Below are 13,422 nucleotides of genomic sequence, written 5' to 3' on the forward strand. Positions count from 1 at the left end.
ACTGGAGTGACTTGAGTATAACAAATACAAGTTTCTCCAAATATGGCAGCATGTTTGTTTTATCTAAATAACCAGAAATCTGAGGATTAATTTCACAATACATATTTATAGAGGATGAGCTCGGTTTCTCTGATACAGACTAATAAAATCAATGCTTCACACAGCCATAGAGTTAAGGATTGTCTTACTAAGGAACCCCTCTCTACCGGACATGCCATCATACAACATATATACAGAAGAGTTGGTGAAGCCACCCACCTAGGACTACCCTCTACGAGTAGATCTATTGTGCTACACAGATGGATGGCCAGTCATCTGAATGGACATACAATACACTTTTCTAGCAACCACTGTACAGAAAACGTTTGGTAGGCAGCACATGTCTCTGGCAACATCAGCTAATCATAGGGGATTCCAGAAGCTCGAATTGTAATAATCAACATGTTGCTTTCTAACTGACCTAAGTGTGGGGAGGGTGACTTGACGGACAGACTTGACTGGAAGTAGGAGGGGACGGTTTGTGCACTATAGACGGAGATTGGCAATGACAGAAGGGTAACAGCTGGGAAAGATAGAAAAGGGAGTGCAGTACCTAGAATTGACCACAAGATGGCAGGGGGGAGTGTAGTTCAGGACTTGACATCAGCTTAGGGCTTAAGAAACCGCTTAGTCATGGGGGGCGGGGAGATAGGAACCCAGGAGGGAAATTCCCAGTGAGAGAGGGGATAAATAGGACAGGACAGGGTTCCAGGGAGGCTAGTCCCGGGAGGAGCTCAGGAGCAGAAGACTGACAACGGTGGAGAGCTCGACCAGGGGACTGACGGGAAGAGACATTCAGGGGGTGGCCCTGACATCAAAAACCGCAGGACAGACGAGACCCCGGGGGTACCGATTGGACGACGACCTCGGGCAGGTGAAGCGATGGCGGTAGATAGGTCTAGGACAGCCCCAGGGAAAGATCCGTGAGGAACGTCACTAGGACTGAAGGAAAGGTGAAGGTACCCGGGCCTGAGTACGGAGAGCTGTAAAGGAACTGCGGTGTATGGCCACGGTCGTCAGGAGAACGGCCAATAAAACCCGGACCTGTTGCAACTGAAATCTGCCTCCGTCTCGTCTCTGTGTCGACTGTGCGCGGTAAGCAGTGGACCACCCCCCAATCCTGGCCCCTACTACATAAGGCCAGGGGATGGCTGGCACTTTTCAGCCTGGGAGGCAATCACAAGGCAGTGGCCCTCGAGTTGCACTGGCCCTCTTTTTCCCTGCTTATCTCTGGCCATTCAATTAAAGCAGCATAGATAACAGGCTTTAAAAATAGGCTGGTATGTAGATATGGGAACAGATCGGAGCTAGCTGCATAGATATGGGAGCAGATCCGAGCTTACTTCAGAGATATGGGAGCAGAATAGAGCTTACTCCAGAGATGCAGGAGCAGAACAGAGCTTATCCAGAGATATAGGAACAGAACGGAGCTTACTCCAGAGATATGGGAGCAGAACGGAGCTTACTCCAGAGATATGGGAGCAGAACAGAGCTTACTCCAGAGATATGGGAGCAGAACCGAGCTTACTCCAGAGATATGGGAGCAGAACAGAGCTTACTCCAAACATTTGGGAGCAGAACAGAGCTTACTCCAAACATTTGGGAGCAGAACAGAGCTTACTCCAGAGATATGGGAGCAGAACAGAGCTTACTCCAGAGATATGGGAGCAGAACAGAGCTTACTCCAAAGATATGGATCAGAACGGAGAATACTCTGGAGATATGGGAAGAGAACGGAGTTTACTACAGAGATATGGGTAAAAAACAGAGCTTACTACAGAGATATGAGAGCAGAACCGAGCTTACTATAGTGGTATGGGAGCAGAACCGAGCTTACTACAAAGATAAGGTAGCAGAACCGAGCTTACTACAGAGATTTGGAGCAGAAGTGAGCTTACTCCAGAAATATGGGAGCAGAACAGACCTTACTACAGAGATATTGGAGCTGAACCGAGCTTACTATAGAGATAAGGGATATATATAGTAAATATAATGCAATGGTCCCAGTTTCCACTATAAATATAGTGCGATGGCCCCAGTTGCCCATATATATAGTAAGATGGCCCTAGTTCTCCCCACATATCTAGTATGATGGCCCCAGTTCTCCCCACATATCTAGTATGATGGTCGCAGTTCTCCTCACATATATATATAGTATGATGGCCCCAGTTCTCCCCATATATATAGTATGACGGCACCAGTTCTCTCCATATATGTATTATGACGGCACCAGTTATCCCTATATACAGTAGTATAATAGACCCCAGTTCTCCCATATATATAGAAGGATGGCCCCAGTTCTCCATATTAAAAATTAAGAAGTTTATACTCACCTCATCCTGATTCCTGGCACTGCAGCCTCCATTTGCTCTTCTGGTTCGCAGAGCGGCATGAGACAATAATGTAATCACGCTGCCTGCGTGAGCACACTGAGGTCTCAGGAAGCTACGGTCTGCAGCTTATGAGACAGACCAGGGCTTCCACTAGGAATTTCGGGGTCCCATACTGGCAAAATGTTTGGGTTCCCTTGAGACTTCGCCCAGGTTCCACACCAGCTCCGCCTTCACCATCCCACCGCCCACTCTTGGAAAAACTCAACTTCTCCACCACATCCTCACCGATCAGATATTAACAGTTCCCATCAAACACCAGATCACATTCATAACCAGCAGCTTCTGTTCTGGCCAAAATAATTTTTAAGCTGATACCATGACACAGTAGACTCTTTCGGCAGGGCCCTACTCTACTCTAAACTATTAAAAATAAATATATATTTATATATTTTTCTTTAATGGAATGAGTCACATACATTTACATTTTTTTTTAAACAACCATTAATACCACATACAAGGGACAAATATTGTCACACCATGACCAGACCACTTATTACCAGCACATAGTGACCGAATAATACCATATACAAAGAACAAATACCGCCACACCTTGGTCAGACCACATATTACCACCATTTAGTGACCGAATAATACCACATACAAGGAACAAATACCGCCGCACCATGGCCAGACTACATATTACCACCACATAGTGACTGAATAATACCACATAGAAGGAGCAAATACTGCCACACCTTGGCCAGACCACATATTACCACCACATAGTAACCAAATAATACCACATACAAGGAACAAATAGCGCCACACCATGACCAGACCACATATTACCACCACATAGTGACTGAATATTACAATACTGATCATTAATAAAAAAAAACCACAATACTAAGTGCCATTGTATACAGGAACTCTGTATTTACTGTCAGTGTACAGGTAATACAGTGATCACTGGTGACATTATAAACAGGAGCTCTGTGTATAGTGTCAGTGTACAAGTAATACACGGATCACCAGTGACATTACAGACAGCAGCTCTGTTTATAGTGTCAGTGTACAGTTAATACAGCGATCACCAGTGACATTATGCACAGGACTGCTGTATATAGTATACAGTGTATAGTGTCAGTGTACAGGTAATACAGTGATCACCAGTGACATTATACACAGGAGCTCTGTATAAAGTGTCAGTGTACAGGTAATACAGTGATCACCGATGATAATGTACACAGGAGCTCTGTATATAGCGTTAGTGCACAAGTAATACAGTGATCACTACTGCCAGTTACATTATATACAGGAGCTCTGTATATAGTATACAGTGTATAGTGTCAGTGTACAGGTAACACACTGACTCACCAGTGACGTCTCTAGCTGAAGTCCTTCATCTTTGCTTTTCTTTTTCATCAAGCTCAGACCGCCATCACTTCTTCCAGCCTGGACTCGACCCTGCGTAAAATAACACAGTTACTAGAGCACCACTTTCAGAGCACATTCCCCACTTTTTCCGTTTCTTCTACACTACATATCTGAATATAGACGTGCACCCACAATCAATATATAATTGGTTATTATGCTACCCATCATTCCAAATATAAGTTATAATCCGCCACTGTGCACCCACTAACTATAAATAGCCACTTTCCCCATTTAATATATAAATTAATTAGCACCTGTACCCTTTCCCCCAATTCATTACCAGGCACTTCATCCTCAACGCCCCCCACTATGTACCTCCCGCTCTAACCTTTACCCCGATTCATTATATTTACATGCCCCTCCCGCCTCAATTCATTGTCATGTCTTTCTCTCCCACCCTCTATTCATCATCATCTGCTCTACCCCACATTCAATACATCATTTACTCCCCCACTCTCAAAATTCATTATTTGTTCTCCCCATAGATCATTTGCTCTCCCCAGCCCCCACCTTCAATTCATCATTTGCTCTCCTCACCCCTCCACGTTCAATTAAATTGCTGTCCCCGTCACTCACACCGAATTCATCATTTACAGTCCCCCGTCCTCTCCCCCACTTCAAATTAAAGTGGGGGGACTTCAAATGATGAAGTCCCCTTACTTCATCCATTGCAGTCCCCTATCAGTCTCTCACTTCATCTGCAGTGCCCCTTCATCATTCGTAGCCCCCTATCCCCCTTCCATTTCATCATGTGCAGTCCCCCCTCAGACACACTTCATCATGTGCCGCCCCACTCCCCCATCATGTGCAGTCCCCCTTACCCACCAATTCATCATGTGCAGTCCCCCTTAACCCCCAATTCATCCTGTGCATTCCCACTTACCCCTAATTCATCCTGTGCAGTACCCTTAACCCCCACTTCATCATGTACAGTACCCTTAACCCCCACTTCATCATGTACAGTCCCACTCCCCCCACTTCATCATGTGCAGCCCAACTCACCCAACTTCATCATGTGCAATCTCCCTTACCCCCCAGTCATCATGTGCAATCCCCCTTACCCCCGTCATCAAGTGCAGCCCCACTCCCCCCACAACATCATGTGCAGCCCCATTCACCCCCCTTCATCATGTGCGGCCCCACTCACCCCCTTCATCATGTGCGGCCCCACTCACCCCCCTTCATCATGTGCGGCCCCACTCACCCCCCTTCATCATGTGCGGCCCCACTCACCCCCCTTCATCATGTGCGGCCCCACTCACCCCCCTTCATCATGTGCGGCCCCACTCACCCCCCTTCATCATGTGCGGCCTCACTCACCCCCCTTCATCATGTGCGGCCCCACTCACCCCCCTTCATCATGTGCGGCCCCACTCACCCCCCTTCATCATGTGCGGCCCCACTCACCCCCCTTCATCATGTGCGGCCCCACTCACCCCCCTTCATCATGTGCGGCCCCACTCACCCCCTTCATCATGTGCGGCCCCACTCACCTCCCTCCATCATGTGCGGCCCCATTCACCCCCCTCCATCATGTGTGGCCCCATTCATCCCCCTCCATCATGTGTGGCCCCATTCACCCCCCTTCATCATGTGCGGCCCCACTCACCCCCCTTCATCATGTGCGGCCCCACTCACCCCCCTTCATCATGTGCGGCCCCACTCACCCCCCTTCATCATGTGCGGCCCCACTCACCTCCCTCCATCATGTGCGGCCCCATTCACCCCCCTCCATCATGTGTGGCCCCATTCATCCCCCTCCATCATGTGTGGCCCCATTCACCCCCCTTCATCATGTGCGGCCCCACTCACACCCCATTCATCATTTGCAGCCCCCGCACCCCCTCACACATTTATTTCATTTCATAAAGAAAAAAAAAAAAAGTTTGCCATACTTACCTCACAGCCGACCGCTGCCCAGCAGCACCTCTCTGCTTCGAGGGTCCGGACTCTGGTACAAGTCGGCGCACGCGATGACGTCATCGCGCACGCCTGACCCAGAAGTGGAGAGGGAGCGGGACTGCGGGCAGCGGGAGCTGTGCAGCCATCAAGGTGACGGCGGTGCACAGCTCCCGGCCGGTGGCCGTCATGATACACTGTGACGCGGCGTCTGTGTCTGCTGCCGGCCGCGTCACAGTACAGCGGGCACAACCGCGCACAATTTGCTGTGTGGCAGGCCCTGTAGAGGTGCTGGGGGAGCGGTCCGGGGGGGCACTTGCCTCTCTGCCACCCGGCCCAGCCCGCCCCTGCCTAAGGCTTTTGGTCATCTAATATATAAAACTCAATGTGTGTGTGTATGTACAGTGGGGCAAAAAAGTATTTAGTCAGTCAGCAATAGTGCAAGTTCCACCACTTAAAAAGATGAGAGGCGTCTGTAATTTACATCATAGGTAGACCTCAACTATGGGAGACAAACTGAGAAAAAAAAATCCAGAAAATCACATTGTCTGTTTTTTTTTTCATTTTATTTGCATATTATGGTGGAAAATAAGTATTTGGTCAGAAACAAGCAATCAAGATTTCTGGCTCTCACAGACCTGTAACTTCTTCTTTAAGAGTCTCCTCTTTCCTCCACTCATTACCTGTAGTAATGGCACCTGTTTAAACTTATCAGTATAAAAAGACACCTGTGCACACCCTCAAACAGCCACACTCCAAACTCCACTATGGTGAAGACCAAAGAGCTGTCAAAGGACACCAGAAACAAAATTGTAGCCCTGCACCAGGCTGGGAAGACTGAATCTGCAATAGCCAACCAGCTTGGAGTGAAGAAATCAACTGTGGGAGTAATAATTAGAAAATGGAAGACATACAAGACCACTGATAATCTCCCTCGATCTGGTGCTCCACGCAAAATCCCACCCCGTGGGGTCAGAATGATCACAAGAACGATGAGCAAAAATCCCAGAACCACGCGGGGGGACCTAGTGAATGAACTGCAGAGAGCTGGGACCAATGTAACAAGGCCTACCATAAGTAACACACTACGCCACCATGGACTCAGATCCTGCAGTGCCAGACGTGTCCCACTGCTTAAGCCTGTACATGTCCGGGCCCGTCTGAAGTTTGCTAGAGAGCATTTGGATGATCCAGAGGAGTTTTGGGAGAATGTCCTATGGTCTGATGAAACCAAACTGGAACTGTTTGGTAGAAACACAACTTGTCGTGTTTGGAGGAAAAAGAATACTGAGTTGCATCCATCAAACACCATACCTACTGTAAAGCATGGTGGTGGAAACATCATGCTTTGGGGCTGTTTCTCTGCAAAGGGGCCAGGACGACTGATCCGGGTACATGAAAGAATGAATGGGGCCATGTATCGTGAGATTTTGAGTGCAAACCTCCTTCCATCAGCAAGGGCATTGAAGATGAAACGTGGCTGGGTCTTTCAACATGACAATGATCCAAAGCACACCGCCAGGGCAACGAAGGAGTGGCTTCGTAAGAAGCATTTCAAGGTCCTGGAGTGGCCTAGCCAGTCTCCAGATCTCAACCCTATAGAAAACCTTTGGAGGGAGTTGAAAGTCCGTGTTGCCAAGCGAAAAGCCAAAAACATCACTGCTCTAGAGGAGATCTGCATGGAGGAATGGGCCAACATACCAACAACAGTGTGTGGCAACCTTGTGAAGACTTACAGAAAACGTTTGACCTCTGTCATTGCCAACAAAGGATATATCACAAAGTATTGAGATGAAATTTTGTTTTTGACCAAATACTTATTTTCCACCATAATATGCAAATAAAATGAAAAAAAAAACAGACAATGTGATTTTCTGGATTTTTTTTCTCAGTTTGTCTCCCATAGTTGAGGTCTATCTATGATGTAAATTACAGACGCCTCTCATCTTTTTAAGTGGTGGAACTTGCACTATTGCTGACTGACTAAATACTTTTTTGCCCCACTGTATGTGTGTATGTCCGGGATTGGCATCTGAACCACAAAATCCCGGACATACACACATACATACACAGCCACAAAATTTTGCACAGTCACACGTCTGGACCCCGAGAGCGTCATAGGCTATGTTGTGAGGTGAAATTTTAACCTCGCGTGTTCCAATTCACCAAACAATTTTGCCTATTATTCTTATCATTTCTATGGTGTTATCCTCCTTCTGTAAAGCTGGAAATAACACAATTTATTACCGTGCCAACACAGACCACCCTCTGACACAGACTGCAGGCGGAGCCCAGTATCTCGGCTCAGCAGTCAGTATCACGCAGGATAGTATTACATACACAGCACAGCAGTCAGTATCACACAGGATAGGATTAGATACACAGCTCAGCAGTCAGTATCACACAGGATAGGAATAGATACACAGCTCAGCACACAGCATCACACAGAATAATATTAGATACACGGCTCAGCCGACAGTATCACACAGAATAGGATTAGATACATGGCTCTGCAGTCCGTATCACACGATAGGATTAGATACATGGCTCAGCAGTCAGTAACACACAGGATAGGGTTAGATACACTGCTCAGCAGACGGTATCACACAGGATAGGATTAGATACACTGCTCAGCAGTCAGCATCACACAGGATAGGATTAGATACACAGCTCAGCAGACAATATCACACAGGATAGGGTTAGATACACAGATACGCATGTTTTTTATCAAAAGGCTCTTGAATGAGTTGAAAATAAAATACTATCAATACTTAGGTAATCGTTTAGTTAATTTGTGTTGCAAATCTGTAGTGTTGAATATATGATGTGAAATGTTTTTATGTGCAATATAATCATTATAATTTGTTATAACCACAGTTGGTTACTATGCGCAGGCAACGCCGGGCTCTTCAGCTAGTCACATATAAATAACATTATATTTTTACAGAAACCTCGGTCATTGTATTGATAATGATAAAATAATCCATTTACAACATGTACCGCAGAGGCAACTTAATTCTCGGTCTAAAAAATACAATAAAACAATACATACCAAAAGAAGTCTACAAAAAGACAACCCCCCCCCCTTCTACAAGGCATGAAGACCATACTGGCATAGTTGAAAATAATTTTTTATTGGTTTAGTTTTTTCAATTTGACCGATTACAGTCCAACCAAGCAACTAATATTCGCTTATCGAACTGCACACTAGCCTTATCAGTCAGCGAACCAGCACCAGATGACATCTGCTTGAAGTTGAAAGTAGCAAAAAAAACTCAAAGAGCAAAAATCGAAACCGTAAATGGAGAAAAAAGAAACCATGCAAATTTAGCTTACACATTTTATATATTACATTACCCTCATTCACAAATTTACCTATGCTTCTATATAATAGTGAGCTGAGTAGTTGATGTATGAATGATGAAATGCGGCCTTTCACTGTACATAGTGACTCAAGCGTATTGTGTCAACTACTGCTCATAAAGGGAGATGGGGGCACAGTCCTGCATTGGGGCCCTCCCTGGGATTCACCTGTTCCCATGTGGGCCAAACCCAACACAGACATACTGGCCAAATATGAACATACCTACAGATAAAAACAAACGCATTCAACGTACATAACAAATTGCAATATTCTTCAGCATGGAAATAGGACCATTTTGAAAATTGTCATCTAAATTAGTCCTACGTGTGAAGAGTTTGGAATAAAGAAGAGAAGATCTGCAAAATAGCAAATAAAGATGTATCATGCCTCTTGTGAAGAATTTGGAGGAAATGTAAGTAAAAGGCAAAATAAAATTGACCCAGTTGACTTTTTTTTATTATAACGTTATGCTTGAAGTAGCACAAAGATGGTCTGTTCTCTATAAATTGATTGTTCAATCAAATGCTTCAAGCCATGTTTGTCATCTTCACCATTCATGGAACAAAGCTCTGGAGGAAGCACCAATGGGCAAAACATTCGTTGAGAGCAGCTTATGGTAAAGTTTGGATAATGGCATTTTGCATATATTTCTATTGTTTTTGTATATTAAAATAATTTTATCTAAAACTGAGGAGTTATGAAAGGTCATTAAAGGAATCCCTAACTTACAGCTCATATTCCTGTTCTCTGAGGGAAGTCTTGAAAATATAAAACACAATCTGGGCTGAGGAACTGAGGCTGTTATGGTGGGAGACTTAGATGGAACGCAAGTAATAGCGAAACACAAAAGTTATTGCTGTCAGTTATCACGTCAAGCTATCCACTGTTCTCAGCATTTGATTAGTATAAATGTCACTATGCGGCATGACAATAAGATTTAGCTTATTTTCAGTCTATGAAAAACTATTTGGTCAAAAACAATAAGTAGAAATACCTTTTATGCTTTGGTAAGCACAATCCTATTGAGCTCTTGTGGAATGACATTAAAGGAATATCCTGGTTTAAAGGGAATCTGTCACCAGGTTTTTGCCACCTCGTCTGAGAGCAGCATAATGTACGGGCAGAGACCCTGATTCCAGCTATGCATCACTTAGTTTTCTGGGTGTATCAGTTATGACAGAATCAGAGTTTTGTAGCATGTAGTGGAGCTCAAAAGCTGCCCCATAGCTTTCTATGTACATTGTGTATTGACAGTAAGCTGCTTATCAGATGAGGAGGCGTGGTTAGACTAGGACTCACTCCAGCTGTAGTACAGGCAGTGATTATCTCCTGGTGATAAAACTTTCATTGTATTGAAACAACAGCACACAGCCAAATAAGTGACACTGTAAATGTAAAAGGCGATGGTCTTACCTTGCCATTCCTAGACTGGAGAAGTTAGAAGGCACTATAAGTATGTCAAGTCGTGAAAACGGGTGGGTGCCTAGGACTGAGTAGGCTGCCTCAAGGCACTGAGAAAGAACAGGAATCAACATCTGTTTGCATTGGTTTTTAAGCACATCTGGAGCAAAAATACGATGAGGTATGCAAATCTGAGAGTGGGCCTCAAGACTTCTATAACGGCAAGGACACTCCAAATGTCTACATTCGTGTTCTGAGGATCTGTTAGATGGGAAACAAAAGAGTACTTAACAATATGCTCAGGATCAGAAAGAAAAATGTACACTTTCCGAAATAACAAAAATTCTTAGTACATCAATGAATTACTGATTGATAATATGGAAATGAGTAGAAAATTATATACTTATATTAGCAAACTATAGAAACTTCTAGGAAATTTGCACGTGTGGGCTGGAAGTCATATGTAGCAACTGTATTCAATTACTGCTCCTGCCAGCCATTCAGTATTTGTCATTATGAAAATAGCCAAATAATTGCCCTCTGACCAGGCTCGGACTGGCTCACCGGAGAACCGGAGGATTCTCCGGTGGGCCCAGGCACCGACACCTGCTGGCATACTGGCCAGCAAGTGCCTAGGGCCCCCACTGCTCTAAGGGCCCCCACTGCTCGAGGGGCCCCCAAGTCAGTGGGTATAGGGCCCGCCCTGTGCCAGCTAGCAGCAGCTGGAGACAAGTTCCTGTCCCCGCTGCTAAAGTGAAATGAATATTCACGCTTCTCCACGTCCCTATGGGCGTGGAGAGGCGTGAATACCATTCCTCTTTAATAGCGGGCAGCCCATCCCCAGCACCGCACCACACACACAGCACCACATACACACGCAGACACACAGCACAACTCACCTCCCAGCAGCCGATCCCGGCTTCCTACTTTCTGGGCGTTTCCTGTCTGTGACAGCCCAGCTGGATGACGTCATCATCCAGAGTGCTGTGTCAGGGGGAAAGCTGCCGAAGAGAAAGAGGCTTCCGGTACGTGCTGCGGTTGCGAGGAGGCGAGTTGTGCTGTGTGCCTGCGTGTGCATGTGGTGCTGTGTGTGTGAGTGTGAGAGTGATACGGTACTGTGTGTGTGTGTGAGAGTGATACGGTGCTGTGTGTGTGTGTGTGTGTGTGTGTGTGTGTGATGAGTTGCTATGTGAGTGATGCGGACCGGTGCTGTGTGTGTGTGTGAGGGGTGGTGGAAGGAAAAGATGGAGGTGATGGGCAATGATATTGGTGGGGGAAGCAATGATGGAGGTGATGGGCAATGATGGCAGTGGGGAAGACAATGATGGAGGTGATGGGCAATGATGGCAGTGGGGAAGACAATGATGGAGGTGATGGGCAATGATGGCAGTGGGGGAGACAATGATGGAGGTGATGGGCAATGATATTGGTGGGGGAAGCAATGATGGAGGTGATGGACAATGATATTGGTGGGGGGAGGCAATGATGGCAGTGGGGGAGACAATGATGGAGGTGATGGCCAATGATATTGGTGGGGGGAGGCAATAATGGAGGTGATGGACAATGATGGAGGTGATGGGTAATGATGGAGGTTATGGGCAATGATGGAGGTGGTGGACAATGATGGAGGTAATGGGCAATGATGGCAGTGGGGGAGACAATGATGGAGGTGATGGGCAATTATATTGGTTGGGGGAGGCAATAATGGAGGTGGACAATGATGGAGGTGATGGGCAATGATGGAGGTGATGGGAAATGATGGAGGTGATGGGCAATGATGGAGGTGATGGGCAATGATGGCAGTGGGGGAGACAATGATGGAGGTGATGGGCAATGATATTGGTTGGGGGAGGCAATAATAGAGGTGATGGGCAATGATGGTGGCAGGGGAGGCAATAATGGAGGTGATGGGCAATGATGGTGGCGGGGGAGGCAATAATGGAGGTGATGAGCAAATGATGGAGGCGGGGGAGGCAATGATGGAGGTAATGGGCAATGATGGCGGTGGGGGAGGCAATGATGGAGGTGATGAGCAATGATGGTGGGGGGAGGCAATGATGGAGGTTATGGGCAATGATTGGTGGGGAGGCAATGATGGAGGTGATGGCAATGATGAAGGTGGGGAGGCAATAATGGAGGTGATGGGCAATAATGGTGGTGGGGAGAGGCAATAATGAAGGTGATGGACAATAATGGCGGTGTGGGAGGCAATCATGGAGGTGATGGACAATGATGGTGGTGGCGGAGGCAATGATTGAGGTGATGGAATGGGCAGTGATGGGGTGGTGGGGGAGAATGATAGGGGTGGTGGGGGAGAAGGCAATGATGGAGGTGGTGATGAGGACAATGATGGGGGTGGAGAGGGGCTGTATTATACTTTATGAGGGGGCTACATTATATTCTGATGGGGACTGCATTATTCTCAGGGGACTACATTATATTCTGGGGGGCTAAATCATACTATATGAGGGAGCTACAGTATACTCTATGGGGGGGCTGAATTATATTCTGTGGTGGGGCTGCATTATTATCTCAGGGGACTACATTATATTCTGGGGGGGCTACATCAAACTATATGAGGGCTACAGTATACTCTATGGGGAGGCTGCATTATCTTCTGTGTTGGTGCTGCATTATACTATATGAGGGGGGCTGCATTATGCCCTATGAGGGTGCTACATTATATTCTATGGTGGGGACTGTGTTATACCTTATGAGGGGGTTGCATTTTATTTTGTGGGGTGCTGCATTATACCCTATGAGGTGGGCTGCATTATATTTTATGAGGGAGGCTACATTATAATCTATGAGAGAGGCTACATTATATTCTATGAGTGGGCTATCCCTCTATGATTCTACCCCAACCCCTGCTACATAATTAAGACGTGTACTACCTTATATTATACCCTGATATTAGTGTGTTTACCACACAATTGGTTGTCTTGTATT

The 13,422-nt window shown here is 46.1% G+C and overlaps 1 protein-coding gene across 17 annotated transcripts in view; it reads right to left on the bottom strand.

Moving 5' to 3' along the window:
- The window catches only part of AOPEP (aminopeptidase O (putative)), a 767,795-nt gene that overhangs the window by 591,880 nt on the left and 162,493 nt on the right, over positions 1 to 13,422 (bottom strand). For 16 of the 17 annotated variants that reach the window (XR_012220365.1, XR_012220366.1, XM_073545970.1 and 13 more), the window contains one exon: positions 10,486 to 10,734. The exons of the other annotated variant lie outside the window; for it this stretch is intronic. Coding sequence is in view for 14 of the 16 variants with exons in the window: in XM_073545970.1 (XP_073402071.1) it covers positions 10,486 to 10,734 (249 nt within the window). In the remaining 2 variants the exon portion in view is untranslated. The remainder of the gene's footprint in view (positions 1 to 10,485; positions 10,735 to 13,422) is intronic. 17 annotated transcript variants of the gene reach the window in all.

Source organism: Dendrobates tinctorius, unplaced genomic scaffold (genome assembly GCF_039654945.1).
Source record: "Dendrobates tinctorius isolate UK_male_01 unplaced genomic scaffold, ASM3965494v1 ptg000144l, whole genome shotgun sequence".
Classification (NCBI taxonomy): Eukaryota; Metazoa; Chordata; class Amphibia; order Anura; family Dendrobatidae; genus Dendrobates; species Dendrobates tinctorius.